Here is a 19,827-nt window from a genome sequence, read left to right on the forward strand (position 1 = left end):
CGGCGATCTTCGCCTCACCAAAATGTAATTTTAAAGAATTGAACCATTTAAGGAAGAACCATTTTTTTTGAAATTGGAGAAGCATTTAAAATTGTGTATTTGGTGTTGTGTAAGAACTGTTCGATTGAGTTTTATTTTGGAAACCATCCCTCTCCCTTTTTCTTGAATGTAGTAGTCTGAAACCATCGTGCCTCTTAACTATGTAAAATCTCATTATACAATTTCTACCTTTTTAAGATGTTGCTGTAAATGAATATATTATATATTATGGCGAGAGAGAGAGAGATATTTATATATAGTAGAGAGAAAATGAAAGAAACTATATGCCTTCCAATTTATTGTTATCTATTATAAATGTTTATCCTGAAAAATAAAGTCTGATGGTCTGAAAGTATTATTTTTTTTTGTTGTTGTTTATTGAGGATGAAATATGCGATCGATGTTACAGATCGTCGGACTTGCATGAATTATTAAATGAAGATGTTGAGTATCGCTGCGACCTTTTAATTGCTTTCGTGAACTCTTATCGAGAGAAGGAAACGAGACATCGCAGCAGCAGCGCTCATGCACCGCTGGACATTGAAATTCGCGTCAAAGAATTGATGGTTTTCAGAAATGTTAACGCTTAACGTGTGAGCTTTGTTTGCAGTCGTTGTGGTTTATTGGAGACGATTGTAGAATAACAATTGCAAACGTAGATAGAGTTTCAATTTGTGATGCGCGAGAAATTGATTCAACGTCTTATATATTTGCAAAACCTCGAGTAAACGAAGAAAGAGAAGAGAGAAAGTGTTGCGCATGCAATTAAACTGATTACATCGTCTGGGTTGTGAGATGCAATTAACGTTCCAATTAATCAGCGGTAATTGGAAAAATGACATTTGTTATTTGTTTGATCGATATCCCTCCGTCTAGCAGCTTTTGTAAATTTAGTTTGCGTTTCGAAATTATGGAATCGCGTTGGTACGTTCCGGCTGGTAAAGTGCTGGAGGAGACCCGCATCGAGGATAGGAAACATGCTCTGCACATCTGCAAAGAGAATTGGTCCAACATCACCGTCCATCTGGATCGAAACAGATTGATCGCGGAGGCGAACGAGGATGAAGAGAATAAACGGAAAGCGATGAAGGAGGCGTCGGACGAGATGACCAAGAACTGGGATAATTCCGTTGAGGTAATAATTGCTACTAAGATTGCAAATTGATAAGTGATCAAAGGGGGAATTCAGAATTTAAGGAAACGGAAGGAGGAGCAGCGTTTTATGAAGTTCGAGGCCAAGGAGGATAAGAACATGAAGCGGTATCTGGAATTGCAGAAGATGCAAGCTGAGGAGCGACAGATCTACGTGGATGCAATGCGAGACAAGATTACGATGAAGAAGGATTACCCGAAATCGCTGCACACGGCTTTGGGCGTTTCCGAAATGGTTTACGAGAACGATAGGCACTTGGAGCTGAAGGAGAAGATCAGGGATCATTTCAGGATGGAGGAGGCGAAGTACGCCAAGAAGGTGAAGGACGATGCGGCCGCCGAGGCTTTCGAGAACGCGGAGAAGGCCAGGAAGGAGGCAGAGAAGAATAAGAAATATGGAAAGGAATTGATGCAGCAGTTCGTGTTCAAAACTGGTGAAATAATTCCTTTATATAATAGAATCGTCGTTTTAGAATCGAAGGTAATAGGTTGGAAAAGGAGAGGATGAGGCAGGCGACGATCGACAGGGAATTGGATGATTACGATAGACGGGCCAAAGAGATGGCGCAAATAGAAAAGTACAAGGAAGACACGCGTTTGTCTAATAGGAAGGACGCCAAAAGGGCTCTGACTAGCAACATCGAGGCGCAGCGAAAGTATCGCGAAACCATGGCTGCCGAAGATAAGCAGCTCGACTTGATCATCTCGATCATAGACAGCTCTAAAAAGAAGATCGAGTGCATGAAGAAGAACAAAGAGCACGAAGTAAGAGGAGCATTTCAATTGCTTTCACCACCAATCAAATTGTTTTGCTAATTTGCAGATGATGGAGAAGCGGCTGGATGCAGCGCAACGTATAGCTAAATTGGCGTCGGAAGACCAATTCGAGCGTCAGATGAAAGAAGAGGCTTCACTGAAGAAGGCTATAGATGAACGGGAAGAACAGTAAGATATATTTTAAGTTCCGAATAATTTGACCATCGTTTTTTGTTTTCTTCTAAGATATTGGAAGAAGGTGGCACACGACAAAGAGAAGAAGGAGCGCGCCAAGAATGATCTGATTGAGTCACGCAAGGAGTGGCTAGAGCGAGAGGAGCATCGCAAATGCAACGAGCAGGAATTGTCCAAATGGGAGATGCTCAATCGCTGCAAAATCGTGGAGGAGGAAATCAAACATAAGGAACAGCTGGAGGCCGAACGAAGGGAGGAAATGGATTTGCGACGAAAAGAATTGGAAGAGCAATTGGTAATTTTTTGATGATTTGTTCAAACATTTAAAGTAAATGATATTACATCCGACAGGCGGAAAACGAGAAAGACTTGAAGGCGGCACGCGTCTCCAAGAGGAAAGAATACGAGGAGAGTTTGGACAAATTCAAGGAGGAGGATGACGAGTTCTTCAAGTACGCAAACGAGCTATTAGAGAACACCAAGAATCGTGGAAGGATCATCTATCCGATCCAGAAAGTCATACACAGCTACAAGACAAACATGTTGGGTCATAAGATTCCATCCAGACCGTGCGGGAACTGCAAGAGTTTGGGTCATCCGAGCGGACTGTTGAACGCCAAACCTGGAAGGATGTGCCACGATCCCAAATCGGATCCCACGTACTTGAAGAAGACTTGCAAATGCGTATGCCACAAGGACGTTCTGTTCAAATAACTTTGATGCAGTAAATAATAATAATACGCCAAATCCTGTTTGTTTTCTCTTTTTTTTTTACTGTTTAGATAACTTCGCGAAGATCAAACGGACCGCGCGCGCTTTTAATCTGGTTCAGAATATAAAAGAGAATGATTACAAAACAAAACGTTCTGTTTACTCGCCAAGTAGATACGCTGCAATTTTTTTTTTCAAAAAACAAAATTCGCTTCTCAGAATTCGATAATATTTGTAACTCATTTAATATTGAATCAATTGAAGAGATGACAAAAGCTATATGTACGTTCTTGGTATTGTAATTCAATTCCGATCGTAATTTAATATATTGATAACAGTTAATACAAATTGTTATTCGATCTTTGGGACATTATGTAAACCCGATATGCAGTTGTTTTTTTCTTCTTCATGTCAATTAGGTGTAAGTTCCTATTTGATTTTTAGATTTTGCGGACAAAGGAAGAGCGATGGATGGAACATCATGACCTCTGCGTATGAGTTTTGTCTTCTTTTGTGCGCAGCCGAGGCATGATGCATTAGCGTTAATCTGCTGCAGCTGATACTAAGAATAGTGCTCGGCGACGATCCTATTCCACTTCAGACTATATTACTATAGGCATTTTCGATGGGTCAAACTTCCACTTCAAATTATTGTCCTCATGCATTAATCGAACTGTTAGGAACTTAGTCCTGATACAAAAGATACTTAAAGAGATATCATTTTAACTGCAAATTCTTTTGGTAAAATTACAATTCATTAATTCTCGATTCTAATTAAAACATTGTAGAATTTATTTTATTAATTGACAAAATCCCAATGAATCATATGTATGAATGAAAATATAAATAAAAAATGATAGATGTTTGGTGAAGAGGTCAATTCGTTATGTTTATCAATATTTAAATTCTTGAATGGTGTTAAATTTGTCGTATGTTAAATGCGAAGAGGATTGCAGAAGTTAAATATTGATGGTGCAAATGTTTCGCTACCGTTTGATTGCCGCATTAGCAGATAACAGTATTTGCAAGGGTCGTGTTTGTGTTGTGCTGTTAGCTGAATCAATATTGTCTTGCGCGCGATTTGAATATCTCGTTGGTAAATAGCCGGGAGTGAATACTTAAAGAAGTTAAGTAAATACGGTAACGCCTACCACTTAAGTCAAAACCAAGAGGCTATGGGCAGGGAAGGCTCGCGCACCGAGAGAAACAGAGAAAACCAGTTCCCCCAGCATCATCATCATCATCAAACAAATGATTATTTTATATTATATGTTTTTGTCTTCTCCTCACCGAAGGGTTTAAAAAATAAGGAGATTGATCTGCTGCTCGATCGAACTCTTCGCGAGTTTACATTTACTTTTTTTGTTTGTTGGGGTTTATTTCCTCGATGATGATTAATCGAATTGGGTGGAAAAGAGCGAGCGCGCGCGGGGTCCGGCGCGGCTCCTCCGCATCTGCATCTGGGGTCGGTCGGAGTGTAATAGCCTTGGGCTGTTTATGCATATGAACTCGGAGGCATTCAGTAGTAGGTGGGAATGGTCAAGAATTGTCCAGTCCAACGGCACAAGAACCTACGAGGATCCCCCGATAGTTCCTCGACGGTCGGCATCCGAGGAACAAGCAAGCAAGCAATCTTGCAGTGCGTGCGTCGTCTCCTCTTCCGAAGTTGCGTTGCGAGGAGAGAAGAACGAACCTCCGGACGGACGCGCGTTCAGTTTTTCAGTCAGTTTCAGGCGCGGAGATGAGAGTGTCGAATTCGTGCGGCTGAAAAACAGCCCCGCCGCCGCGCGACATGTTATCATCAACATCATCATCACCTCTTGTTGTCCAGAGAACGACCCCAGTTATCAACATCTTCGGTGCCATGCTTCTACATGTACTCATCTTCCTCGTCTTTGCACCCAAATGGATCGCAACTCAAGGTACATTCGCATCCTCAATATCTTCAGATTATATACATATTCTTTACAATTTTCAAATTATAATCAATGCGCGCACGTTCTAAATTTAAACGTCGCCGCGATAAATACTATTTGATAAGCAAAACCTTATCGAAACCCAATTAATACGAACAGTTCACATCAACTGCAACAACTTATTATTTTTTTTTGTTCTTGTTTTCAATCCAAGAATACTCAATTTTCTAAGAATTTCATAATTAGTTCGTACAATTTCTGAAAACCTTCATCAATCTTATTATATTATAATTAAAACTTACACGATGAAAACTCATTTCGAGTAATCATCTCACACTTATTTACACTACGAACTTACGTAACTGCTAAAATTATTTTGTTGCATCTAAAAAAAATATTTTGTTTAAATAAATATTCACTAAATTTATATTACAATGAAATGAAAAACCTTTTATTTATAATTAAAATTAACTAAATGTTCGGTATTATTATGTAACTCAATTATATTTACGTAACTTCAAGACAAATATAGAAATTTGTCCATTAATATTGCCTTAAATTGAAATTTTCTTTTATAATTATTTTTTGCTTATTTATTAAAAAAAACGGAACTAATTTACTTAATTCTTCAGAAAAGTATCTTAAAATGCAAGAAAACGCTTTGATTTACACTTATTTATTGGTTTATTACAATTTAACATTTTTTTGACAACAATTAAACAACAATTGTAATAAGTTGATGAAAACTCATTTCGAGAAATAATCTCACACTTATTTACACTACGAACTTACGTAACTGCTAAAATTATAGTTGTTGATTTCAATATTTTCTTCAAATTCTTAATTGTAATATACTTCTAAAATACCTTACACACCCTGTAATTTAAAATTATTTTGTTGCATCTAAAAAAAATATTTTGTTTAAATAAATATTCACTAAATTTATATGACAATGAAATGAAAAACCTTTTATTTATAATTAAAATTAACTAAATGTTCGGTATTATTATGTAACTCAATTATATTTACGTAACTTCAAGACAAATATAGAAAATTGTCCATTAATATTGCCTTAAATTGAAATTTTCTTTTATAATTATTTTTTGCTTATTTATTTAAAAAAAAACGGAACTAATTTACTTAATTCTTCAGAAAAGTGTATTAAAATGCAAGAAAACGCTTTGATTTACACTTATTTATTGGTTTATTACAATTTAACATTTCTTTGACAATAATTAAACAACAAGTTAATTGCTTTTGAAACTATGCGAACTAATTTCCTATTTGTTAATTGAAACATTGAGAAAAAAAAAACGTAATGACTGTTGAGGTTTAGACGCGTTTCAGAGGTAAATTTATAGTGAATAATCAACGGTTTGTTTTGTTATTTTGAATGCATAAATAAGTAATAATAATGAAGAGCGAAGAATGGTGAGAGGAGGAGAAGTAAAGGAGAGACATATCGAAGGAACAAACAGTGAATTTCTAATGGACGCAATAAAACAGGACGTTTGTATTCAGAGACGCGGCTTCCAGCACAATTTAAAAACCATTTGAGTAATGGGAATGGCGAGCAGTTCGGAATTGCAAATGGGATGCGTTCAATAGTAATTGAAACGTGCCAGCATAAAATTATTCCTGTTGTTCTCGGTGTGTGAGGTGGAAAAAACAATATAAGATAAATTATTTATTTACTTCTTTTATGTGCATGTTATTTTTCGCCTTTACATCGTGTCTCTTTCTTCTTTCTTTCTCATTCCGCTTTGTTGAAGCTGCAAACTAATGTGCGAAGAATCACGTAATGCGCGTTAAACAAGCGCGAATCATTTGCGATTTAAATGAAAGCTCTCTGAAGGATGTATATGCATGCACGTGGCGGGAATTCGTATAATGCTGCAGTAAAATATGGAATTTATTGTTTGATGTTCTTGTTGTTGTTGTTGTTGATGTTGTTTTGCTGTTGATGGGTCGGGATGAAGACGTGATGGACTCGTGAGGAGAGATAACGATGCGTGCCGCGGAGAACGAAGAAAGAGGCAGCCATAAAATGCGTGAAGAGCATTCTTGAAATGTATCGAGCGTATAAATATAAATAAATGAGACATCAACAACTGTTGGAGAGGACAAGTGATGTTGTCCGGCGTGGCACAATGATGGATGGATGCTTGTTGGGAGGTTGTTGGTTGGATCGTCTCGTCGCTTCATCTCCTCTTTTCTCGCGTGCTCGCCTTCCTTTCTTTCTTTGATTCTTCGATCATTCTCGCACTCTATAAACTCGACCGATTCCAATTCCAATTCCGAAACCCAACACCCAACTAAGAAAGAACACATAACTCGATCCCGTTTTTCCTCCACGATCAACTGGACCCCAATTGCTTTTTTGTTTAATTGTTCGCGCAATTCACGAGACGTATTCAATTTCATCCCGTTGAGCAGAGCCGCACAAATAATGAAATAAACAATACGTTCGTATATTTCTATAACGCGTTTTCCCTTCAGCTTTTAGATGAAGTATACAAAAACTTAGTCATCGCTCTCTTTCTCTCTCTCACTGTTACGACTGCAGCCTTATCATCCACATTATCGAATCCGAAATGCTTCTCGTTTCCCCATTTCAATTTGTCAATTCCGATAAACGCTGCCTCGTTCTTACATACAAAATGCATTTAACAACACTCTAAACATTTTCTGCAATCTTTCATTTCTAACTACTCTCACCACTTTATTATTACCTTCTATTTGTACTTATTTCCTCATTCAACCTCAATATAACAAAAGTTAAACTATTATCAAGTTATTAACTATAAAAAAAGTAAATGAAGAAATATATTTTTTTTTATAAAACTATAAGTTTTGATATATTAATTAAGCGAATTATGCAACTTAAATAGTCAATTTTGAAGTTTAAATTGTCAAAGTCAAATATTAAAAATATATATATATATAAAAAAATATAATTTACAGTTTAAATGATGATGAATTATTTGTATTAATTAAGCAGAACAATTAATTATTTTTTTTATAAAGCTGCAATTTCGATATATGATTAAGATTTTGTTAATTATATCACTTAAATTATGTAACTTCAATAATAATTTCATTTGACACTTAAATTGTCAAAGTCAAATTTTTTAAATTCATCATTTACAGTTGAAATCATAATGAGTTATTTACAATTCTCTTATTACAAGCATAATGATGAAGTATTTTTTTATAAAGCTGCAATTTCGATATATAATTAAGATTTTGTTAAATAAAGCACTAAAATTATGTAATTTCAATAATAATTTAATTTGACACTTAAATTGTCAAATTTTTTAAATTCATCATTTACAGCTTAAATCATGATGAATTATTTACAATAATCTTATTTCAAGTATAATGATGAACTATTTTTTATAAAGCTGCAATTTCGATATATGATTAAGATTTTGTTAATTATATCACTTAAATTATGTAACTTCAATAATAATTTCATTTGACACTTAAATTGTCAAAGTCAAATTTTTTAAATTCATCATTTACAGTTGAAATCATGATGAGTTATTTACAATTCTCTTATTACAAGTATAATGATGAAGTATTTTTTTTATAAAGCTGCAATTTCGATTTGTAATTAAGATTTTGTTAATTGAAACACTATAATTATGTAACTTCAATAATAACTTAATTTGACACTTAAATTATCAATGTCTTTTTTTTTTAAATGAATCATTTACAGTTTAAATCATGATGAATTATTTACAATAATCTTATTTCAAGCATTATGATGAAGTTTTTTTTTTATAAAGCTGTAATTTCAATATATGATTAATATTTTGTTAATTAAAGCACTAAAATTATGTAACTTCAATAATATTTTAATTTGACACATAAATTGTCAATGTGATTTTTTTAAATTCATCATTTACATTTTAAATCATGATGAATTATTTACAATAATCTTATTTCAAGCATTATGATGAAGTTTTTTTTTATAAAGCTGCAATTTCAATATATGATTAAGATTTTGTTAATTAAAGCACTAAAATTATGTAATTGTCAAAGTCAAATTTTTTAAATTCATCATTTACAGCTTAAATCATGATGAATTAATTACAATAGTCTTATTTCAAACATTATGATAAATAATTTTTTTTTATAAAGCTGCAATTTCGATGTATGATTAAAATTTTGTTAATTATAGCACTAAAATTATGCAACTTCAATAACAATTTAATTTGACACTTAAATTGTCAGTCAAATTTTTAATTTCATCATTTACATTTTAAATCATGATCAATTATTTACAATAATCTTATTTTAAGCATAATGAGGAAGTATTTTTTTAATAAAGCTGCAATTTCAATATATGATTAAGATTTTGTTAATTAAAGCACTAAAATTATGTAACTTCAATAATAATTTCATTTGACACTTAAATTGTCAAAGTCAAATTATTAAAATTCATTATTTACAGTTTAAATCATGATGAATTATTTACAATAATCTTATTTCAAGCATAATGATGATTTTTTTTTATAAAGCTGCAATTTCGATATATCATTAAGATTCGTTAAGTTATGAAAACAGATGAAAAAATATGGATTATATAAATGTACTTTTTCAAACGAATCAATTTGACGTTTTATGGTTGTCAGATAAAACATTGACGTTTTATAACTTTCAAAGTATACTTGATGACAAATTGGACGACATCAACCATTATCATTTATCATTATCTATTTACGTAACTACGATCGTTTCATTTATTTTTATCTAATATTAAGGTCACCATGATTGATGGAATAATTTGCAAGTTTCGTCCGAAGTAATCAGTCGGTGCAATTGATTGTCGCCTTGACACCTCATTTGACGTCTCCATTAACTTACGACCAATAGCAATTTGCTATACCTTTAATTGGCAAAGCCTTCGTGACATCCTCAATCAATAAATATACAAAAACAAATTAGACACATAAACATAAAATAAAATGAGATATATTATAGAAAGAAATTAAGCACCACTTTTGCACTTACGTGTATATTTATGATTAATAACAAAATCGATTAAAACTAAGCGTGTTTACTTATTCGTTCCCACGCGCAAATAGCGCAAAACAGTTCGATTCATTTTGCGTTAAGTTCTGCCGGATGAATATGTAAATTTTCAACGACGTTCCAATTGGAACATGCACCGCTGATGGATTATTAATAGTTATGCCAATTTATTCCACGCGTTATTTCAATGCAAGTCATTCATTTGCAATCGCCTCTTTCTGTTTCTCCTTGTTTTTATTTATTTATTTATTTATTCATGTTACACATCCAGTTTAATTGAGCGTTGACTGAACAATTTATAATTGTTTTTCTCTCTCGCAACATTCATTCCACTTTCCAAGCAAATAACATTTCTAGAAGAAAAAAAACTCAATTTTTATAACAAAATTTTCATTTATAGGATTTTGTAAGAAACGTAAAACTTATGTATACATTTTCTTTTTACAAAGAAATATAGAATATTCTATGCATATATATGATGATTTCGCAAAGAGCTCATTTGCATTTCAGTGTTGTAACAAGGTTTTGTGCAATGCGACTTTAATTTTCCTTACCTAGATTCGTCCGTTCGGACATAATTTAGTGAGATTATAACGGCGACATGGATCCGCGGAAAATCGCGGCAAAAAGAAAAGTTCCAACTCTCCCAACTGAATTGCATATTTATGGTAATACGAATTTATGCTTGTAAACGAAAGCCGTATCTTTCTGACGATAACAATCTGTAGGAAGAAACATTCAATTTATATATTTCGAAATTCACCACAATTGGTATTATCGTAATTCACAGTTGTTATATTAACATAAAATAACTATTGTAAGTAAATGTACAGTTTCCGGATTTGTAAATTAATTTCATCTAATCAATCTTTATAATTTCTTTATTTTTTTCGTAATTGACAAATTTTTTTTTGTTGCTTCGTTAAACGAGGCAATGATTAATCAGAACAATGAATTATTATTAAGATTTTGTTAATTAAAGCACTTAAATTACGTAACTTCAATAATAATTTAATTTGACATTTAAATTGTCAAAGTCAATTTTTTTAAATTCTTCATTTACAGTTTAAATCATGATGAATTATTTACAATATTCTTATTTCATGCATTATGAGGAAGTATTTGTTTTTATCAAGCTACAATTTCGATATATGATTAAAATTTTGTTAATTAAAGCACTAAAATTATGTAACTTCAATAATAATTTAATTTGACATTTAAATTGTCAATGTCAATTTTTTTTAAACTAATCATTTACAGCTTAAATCATGATGAATTATTTACAATAATCTAAAATTATGTAACTTCAATAATTATTTAATTTGACACCTAAATTGTCAAAGTCAATTTTTTTAAATTCATCATTTAAATCGAAATAAGATTATTTACAATAATCTTATTTCAGACATAATGATGAAGTAATTATAGCACTAAAATTATGTAACTTAAATAAATTTAAATGTAAATTTAATATGACATTGTCAATCTCACAACTCATACTTTGCTCCAAATAATTTCTTAGGTTATGAAAACAAATGAAAAATATTGATTATATAAATGTATTGTTTCAAACAAATCAATTTGACGTTTTAAGGTTGTCAAATAAAACACTGACGTCCTATAACTTTCAAAGTATACTTGATGACAAATTGGACGACATTAACCATTATTATTATATATTTTAATCTAATCAATCTTATAGTTTAGTTAATTTTTTCATAGTCAAAATTTGATTATTTTTTTTGTTGCTTCGTTAAACGAGGCAATGATTAAGAAGAACAATGAATTATTATTAAGATTTTGTTAATTAAAGCACTTAAATTATGTAACTTCAATAATAATTTAATTTGACACCTAAATTGTCAAAGTCAATTTTTTAAATTCATCATTTACATTTTAAATCATGATAAATTATTTACAATAATCTTGTTTCATGCATAATGATGAAGCATTTTTGTATAAAGCTGCAATTTTGATATATGATCAAGATTTTGTTAATTAAAGCACTAAAATTATATAACTTAAATAAATTTAAATTTATTATGACATTGTCTAAGACAAATATTTTTTAAAAAATCTCACTAAGTTATGAAAACAAATGAAAAATACTGATTATATAAATGTATTGTTTCAAACAAATCAATTTGACGTTTTATGCTTGTCAAATAAAACATTGACGTTTAATAACTTTCAAAGTATACTTGATGACAAATTGGACGACATTAACCATTATCATTATATATTTTAATCAATCTTATAGTTTATTTAATTTTTTCATCGTCAAAATTTGATTAATTTTGTTTCTGTTGCTTCGTTAAACGAGGCAATGAAGAACAATTAGCGAGGTGTGTTTAAAGCTCTCTCAATTACGCTCGACCGGAATGAATAATCGTCCATTAAATTTACCAAATTAAAAACGATATTCGTTACGTTTTTATGAACGTCGCAGCAATTTAACAGAAAAAAAAAATAAATTAGCCTTAAATGAACGCAACGAGCACTAATTTATTCACGCAGTTACATATCTAAATTAACTGTAGTTATAAACATAAAATGGACGTGCCATGTGTTGAAAAACATGCTAACTGCATTCAAACTATTTACTCAATTATTTTATGTTAACTGGAAGAAATTTATTATTTTACTGGCAGGAAAACGATAATTGTATTTACTATATCGCTTTCAATAAATTTCGCCAACTAGATTTTAAATTGGAAACGAACAGGTAAATAAACTTTGGGACAAATGTGCGTTGCCTTGGTAACGAAATAACTCTCTGTGCGAAAAGAAGCGTCCGTTTATAAAGTTGTTGAGTGAGTCAAGAAAAAGTTGCACGATGAGTCTCCTCGCCTCATGTGGCTTCAATTAAGAGGAAACTTCTGCTCCCAGAAACGATTGCTTTCTCGGGTGAGTTTTACATATTGCACATACGAACAGCGTCTCTTATAATTGCAATTTAACATCTTCATATAAAATGACATTTATGTTTTGCACATACTTGAAAACAATGCACAAACAATTGTTTTTAAAACGACTTGATTTCATTAATTTATTTTTAGTAATTGTTTAATTGAATATAATTATGTCTTCAAATAATTATCTTGAAAAATTATGCAATACAATTTTCTAAATTCTAAGAGGAAGTGATTTAACATTGATTGTTTCTGTTATCTGAAGAATTTAATGTAATTTTTTTTTTTTGTTGTTGAAAAATTCCAAAAGATTAAAAGTGTTTTAATGGTGAGTTAAGGTTGAAGACGTTTTTGAGCGATTGCGGTGGGCATTCTTCCGGAGATTAAGTAATTGAGATTTGTGCTGACACAATTAGTAAAAGTAGGAAGTTCCAATTAATCCATTCCCCGGATTACGAGTGATTCTCTCAACTTTTGACTACTGACTGTTGTATTAACAGTTCTTTATTTTTTTCTTTTCATAAAGTATTCAAATCGTTTACGGCGCAACGGCGATTTAAATTAAAATGTAAATGTAAATTTAATTCTCGAAACGATTTATCGTCTGGTCAACCATTGTTTGTATTCACTCCATTGTTCGAAGCAGGAAGAACAAACGAACGAGCAAAGTAAACTTAAACAATTACTGTTTTAAGCTAAAGTGCGAATGGGTTTCGTTTGGTTGGGAAAACAAACAGTTTTGCAGCGTTTGCAAGATAACAAAACAATGTTTGTTGAAGCTGTGGATTGATGGATGGATGTGTACGGATGAATGTTGTTGTTGTTGTTGTTGTTGTTGTTGTTGTGTGCAGAGCTTTTGTGGTTGTTGGTTGTTGCGTGAGGAAGAGAGCGAGAGTTGAGGCAATTTATCGTTCCAATAAAAAGCGATGCCGGTCATAAATCAGGCGGACGGGAATTTCGAAGGAGACATCTAAACTTGTCAAGTGTTGTTACAATAATAAACTGCTATAAGAAACAGGTTTTGTTTATGTACTACTCTCACTCTTTCGTTGCGCGGATACGCACGCCGCATTCTCATCTCTTTTCTCTCTTGAGGGAGCTCTGCTGGTAATGGCACGAAACGCTTTTTCGCTCTCTGCATGTTTGCTTTTGCATTATATACATTTTTTTTTTTTCGTTGTTCTTCGCTTCTGGTTTTGGTACGCTCGTTGTCTTTAACTGGACTTTTGCTTCGGGACGCATCGAATTGCTTTGACCATATAGGTTAAAAAAATAAGCGTGCCCTTTTTACCATTTACCGAAGAACGTTTCAGATGCAGATGAAGATATGGCGAGATCTTCGTACATTTTATGTATTTATACGGCGTCGATAAACTGCTTCCAGTTAATGAAGACCCGGTTTTAATATGCGCGTAATTGAAACGCAATCACGCTTTTCGCATTCTTCCGCACTACACACTAAATCAATTTCTCGCTTCCCATCAGATCGGATGGTTAACTTAAATTATACAGTCAACACTTTTATCTTGCATCAAAAATACGAGATTCTTATGAAACTCAAATGATTACATATATCAATAAACAAAGAAAAAAAGTAAATAAAGTTAATGAAATTTTTGAAATATTCTATATTAGTTTACAATCTAATATAAAAAAATTGAGTTTCAATGTTTATACTATTATAAAAGTTATTTTGTCTAATGTTTTTCTTGATTAATACAATAAATCAAGTCTATGTTAAATCGCATTGAATAAAGTTTATATAATAATTGTTGAAATATTTGTGAAAATAAGAAAAAAAAAAGTCGATTCTTACAAAATCTACTGTAATTAACAAGTATATTTTATTATTACATAATATAATTAATATCTCAATTTCTTTATTTAATTTATCAAAAAATTGTGTAAAATTTTACTTATTCATTTGCTGTTGATATTTGTCATTTTCTGTTTAAATTTTGTATAACTGAATTAATGTTATGAATGTTAGTTTACAATCTAATATAAAAAAAATGAGTTTCAATGTTTATACCATTGTAATAGTTATTTTTTCTCATGTTTTTCTTGATTAAAACAATAAATAAACTCTATGTTTAAATATTTTTATAATTAAGTTTTGACTTAAGTCTATATAATAATTGTTGAAATATTTGTGAAAATAAGAAAAAAAAAGTGGATTGAAACCATTTTTACTAAATCTACTATAATTAACAAGTATATTTTATTATTACATAATATAATTAATAACTCAATTTCTTTATTTAGTTTATCAAAAAATTGTGTAAAATTATAAAATTTTATTTATTCATTTGCTGTTGATATTTGTCATTTTTTGTTTAAATTTTGTATAACTGAATTAATGTTATGAATGTTAGTTTACAATCTAATATAAAAAAATTGAGTTTCAATGTTTATACCATTGTAATAGTTACTTTTTTCTCATGTTTTTCTTGATTAAAACAATAAATCAAGTCTATGTTTAAATATTTTTATAATTAAGTTTTGACTAAAGTCTATATAATAATTAATAAATAAATCAAGTCTATGTTTAGATATTTTTATAATTAAGTTTTGACTAAAGTCTATATAATAATTGTTGAAATATTTGTGAAAATAAGAAAAAAAAAGTGGATTGAAACCATTTTTTCAAAATCTACTGTAATTAACAAGTATATTTTATTATTACATAATATAATTAATAACTCAATTTCTTTATTTAGTTTAACAAAAAATTGTGTAAAATTATAAAATTTATTTATTCATTTGCTCTTGATATTTGTCATTTTTTGTTTAAATTTTGTGTAACTGAATTAATGTTATGAATGAAGAGTTTGGATTTTGAAAAAAAAAACAGAGTTAATGTATGCAGACGTTAATGATGATACCGGAGATACTTAGATTTTTATGGACTGCTGTTTGGTAAATAAAGAGGTAAATGTGAGGCCCGAATTCTCTAAAATGCCTTATGTACACTAGTATTCAACAACAACAACAAGAAAAAATCAACAACAAAAAGTTTTATAGTCTTCCTCGCAACAATAACCATAAATACGTGTATTTGCGTGATGTTTGCGCGAGAAGTGGTTATATAAAGTGGTCGTTTCAATAAAACCAATAATCCGCACAATTTATGGTCCGCACTCGCACATGGCACAAACCACGGCGAAGGAAGGAATTAACGACCGTTACTTCTTCGTCCTCCTCCTCTTCTCTAGAAAAAGAAGTGTTGACGAGAGAGTTGAGAGAAAAGTGTTGCATCTCGTACCACGATTCTCCTCACCTCGTTACCAACCGCAATATATTAATTGTTTTTGCAATTTTGTAACGTCCTTTTCTCATCTTTGTTTTTTTCTTTTTTTTCAGAGCTGATGTGCTGTTCGCACGCCACAGGAAGCTGCAAGTCGATCTGCGAGAAGGTAAACTATTTTCGTCCTTTCGTTTGATCTTCATTTCGCCTCCTCCCAATCCCAGCGACTCACCTAATCAAAACGCCAATAAATTTGAACCGTTGCTGGGGATGCGAAACGGGGTCTACACTAGTCCTCTTGGATGGATGCCAAAAGGGCCTTTTCCTCTTCCTCCTCAACCCACCTCTAAATCAAAACGTGCAGAGGAAGAAACGAACACTTCTCTCAAAGCAGCGCACTTAATTATACCGTTTCTAAATTTGATCGTCCGGATTTACCGGTAAACCGTGACATATTTTTGGATAGTATTTCACGCGGCAAGAACTCTCCTCGTGCATCCTCAATCATGCACTTTTCTTTCTTCATTTACATTCCTTTTTTCTGCTTCGTTTCGTATACGGACTTCTTTTTTTTTGCATAACGTGTACTGGAGATTCTCACGCGAAGCGCCACATGCTGGTTTATCTTCTACGAAATACCAAATAAATTGTGGAGGAACGAAAAAGAACTTGAAGGAAAGGAAGGAAGGAAAAATGTCTGCGTGAATTTATTATTTCCAAAACGAGAATATCCGAAATACGTTAACTAAAAAAGTGTAAAAGTTACAATATAAAATTATTTATAAAGAACACAAAACTTATGAGTTGTAAAATTAAATTCTTTTGTAATTTGATTGAAAATTTAATTTAAACTAAAACTATATAAAACTATATAAAACGAGAATATCCGAAAGACGTTAACTGAAAAAATGTAAAAGTTACAATTTAAAATTATTTATAAAAATTTACAAAAAAAAACACACAAAAGTTATGAGTTGTAAAATTAAATCCTTTTGTAATTTGATTGAAAATTTAATTTAAACTAAAACTATATAAAACGACAATATCCGAAAGATGTTAACTAGAAAAGTGTAAAAGTTACAATTTAAAATTATTTATAAAAATTTACAAAAACTAAAAAGTGGTAAAAGTTACAATATAAAATGATTTATAAAAATTTACAAAAACTAAAAAGTGGTAAAAGTTACAATATAAAATTATTTATAAAAATTTACAAAAAAAAAGAACAAAACTTATGAGTTGTAAAATTAAATTCTTTTGTAATTTGATTGAAAATTTAATTTAAACTAAAACTATATAAAACTATATAAAACGAGAATATCCGAAAGACATTAACTAGAAAAGTGTAAAAGTTACAATTTAAAATTATTTATAAAAATTTACAAAAAAAACCCACAAAAGTTATGAGTTGTAAAATTAAATTCTTTTGTAATTTGATTGAAAATTTAATTTAAACTAAAACTATATAAAACGAGAATATCCGAAAGAAGTTAACTAAAAAAGTGTAAAAGTTACAATATAAAATAATTTATAAAAATTTACAAAAAAAAAAGAACACAAAAGTTATGAGTTGTAAAATTAAATTCTTTTGTAATTTGATTGAAAATTTTATTTAAACTAAAACTATATAAAACGAGAATATCCGAAAGACGTTAACTAAAAAAGTGTAAAAGTTACAATATAAAATAATTTATAAAAATTTACAAAAAAAAAACACAAAAGTTATGAGTTGTAAAATTAAATTCTTTTGTAATTTGATTGAAAATTTAATTTAAACTAAAACTTTATAAAAATATACAAAAATTTAGTTGTGAAATTCATTGGCTAATTAAAGAAAAACAGCAGTTTTGAGTTGTTAAAGAAACGAGTGAAAAATATGTGGCATTAGTCACCGATTGAATAGATTAAGTCACAATTAAAGAATTTGTTAATCAAAACAGATACGAAGAGAAGAAGGCAGCAGCAGTAGTAAGAATGGTGAGTGGAGAGAGACTGAAAGAAAAGAGAAAGAGATGCCTCCCACATTTCTTAAACAGCATCGGTCGAAGTTGTATGTTTTGTGATATAGAGAGATGCTGCAGCCGTACCAATAAAATACGTTGAGATGCATAATAAGTGAGCGCCTCATGCGGTGCAACAAGTGGCCGTGGATGTCTCTCCCGATGGAACCCGCTGCTAAAAAATGAACCCCCATAACTCACGGACAAGTAAAATTTCGAAAAACCAAAAAGAGACAACGGTAGAAGACAAAAAAAAGAAATAAGAGAAAGAGAGGAAAAGAGAAGGTACATGGGACATCCTCAACACGAATCCGCACTTCATTTGCATTCACCACTTGAATTTCATTCACCAACAAATTTCGAGAAACTTGAAAATTCTACATATAAATTGGAATTGAAAAAAAAAAAAGAATGTACACAACACATTTTCTTCTCAACTAGCGTCAACAACATCTGTTTGTGCGATACAAATGCTGCGTACTTAATATGTTTACAATCTGCTAGAGAAGAGGATCTCTTTTTTTGTTGTTGTTGTTGCTCTGTTTACACATTTCAAATTTCAAGAGACTACGTGTTGTTTTTCGATTATCCTTGTTTATCTCGTCTAATGGAAGGCATTGAAATTAGGCGGCAATAATATAAAAATGTATATAGAGGGAATGAATGGAACACTTCAAAAAAGAAACTAGAACGGAAGGGTTGCTGTAAAAGACATCAAAGAGCAAGCGTTTTTTTTTCTCACAGTCGTAAATATGTAACTTTGTGTTTGCGGTTAAAATGAATTTTTAGAAATCCATTAAAACGCAACTGTATAATCCATTGACGTAAACATTATGACTTGGAAATGTAAAAGGAGATTATACTTATATTTTTTATAAATATAGACATTTTATGATTCGTATGAAATTTAAGCTTGGAGAATGATAAATGTTTGCGGTTTTATTATTTTCTTGACGTATATTTCTTATATCTACAAATTTATTTAAGAATTTGTGAATAATGTAAATTAATTTTATAATAAGCAAATTTTAATTCTGACGTTTTTTCTTAAACAACTTTATTTGATTTATTAGAAATTTTAATTATTTGAGTCAGAAAAAGTTAATATATTTGCAAAATATGTAACTTTATTCAGTTATTTATTGAAATTGAAATAAGTATACACTTGGTTCTCTTTTTATGCGGTAGATACGTTCCACAGGAAAACGCATAAAAATAAATCGCACAAAAAAGGACTAGACACACGTATAAAAATAAAGGATACGTTCCATAATTTTTTAAAACCGCATAAAAATAAATCAATGAGTTACAATATACCGAAAATCGCATAAAAAAGGGTTTATTAAATTTCAGAAAAATAATTAGTCTTACTATATTCTTTCTGAAATGTTTATTCATAATTTTATGAAAACGTTAACAATCATAGACAAGTTTATTAAATTTCAGAAAAATATTAGAATTATCGTCGCTATATAATAATCAAATTTTAATTATTAGAAATTTAATTATTTGAGTCAGAAAAAGTTATAATTTACAAAATATGTAACTTTATTCAGTTTATTTAAATTGAAATAAGTATATTTTTGAAAAATGTGTTGTTGTGATTGAAAGATGAAAAAAAAAAAAATGTATGAAGTGAAATGTGGCATGTGTCTTTTACGCAATATTGGTTACTAAACACACCAGATATTGGATTCTAAGCAGATGTGAAGAGGCGCAACTGAAATGTCGGAGAAGAAGAAAAAAAACACACGCTCATATAATAAAGAAGATGAGGAGGAGAAAAAAAACACTTTGGGGCTCTCAAAGATTACGCTGATTAATGTGACATAAACACCGCAGAGGCCTCTTTTTGAAGA

General features: G+C 30.8%; 2 protein-coding genes across 2 annotated transcripts in view; both read left to right on the forward strand.

Annotated features, from left to right (window-relative positions):
* The first annotated feature begins 389 nt into the window (after positions 1 to 389).
* LOC108556831 (trichohyalin-like) lies at positions 390 to 2,934 on the forward strand. The gene is made up of 6 exons (XM_017913109.1): positions 390 to 1,174; positions 1,229 to 1,608; positions 1,665 to 1,956; positions 2,015 to 2,136; positions 2,194 to 2,437; positions 2,494 to 2,934. The coding sequence occupies exons 1-6, from the start codon at positions 875 to 877 to the stop codon at positions 2,854 to 2,856; spliced, it is 1,701 nt and encodes a 566-aa protein (XP_017768598.1). The 5' UTR covers positions 390 to 874; the 3' UTR covers positions 2,857 to 2,934.
* Positions 2,935 to 4,745: 1,811 nt separating this feature from the next.
* The window catches only part of LOC108556844 (reversion-inducing cysteine-rich protein with Kazal motifs), a 30,451-nt gene continuing 15,369 nt past the window's right edge, over positions 4,746 to 19,827 (forward strand). Inside the window, exons 1-2 of the mRNA XM_017913126.1 lie at positions 4,746 to 4,775; positions 16,085 to 16,137. Coding sequence (XP_017768615.1) covers positions 16,090 to 16,137 — 48 coding nt within the window. The 5' untranslated portion in view covers positions 4,746 to 4,775; positions 16,085 to 16,089. The remainder of the gene's footprint in view (positions 4,776 to 16,084; positions 16,138 to 19,827) is intronic.

This window comes from Nicrophorus vespilloides, unplaced genomic scaffold, assembly GCF_001412225.1.
Source record: "Nicrophorus vespilloides isolate i.1.1-1 unplaced genomic scaffold, Nicve_v1.0, whole genome shotgun sequence".
NCBI lineage: Eukaryota > Metazoa > Arthropoda > Insecta > Coleoptera > Silphidae > Nicrophorus > Nicrophorus vespilloides.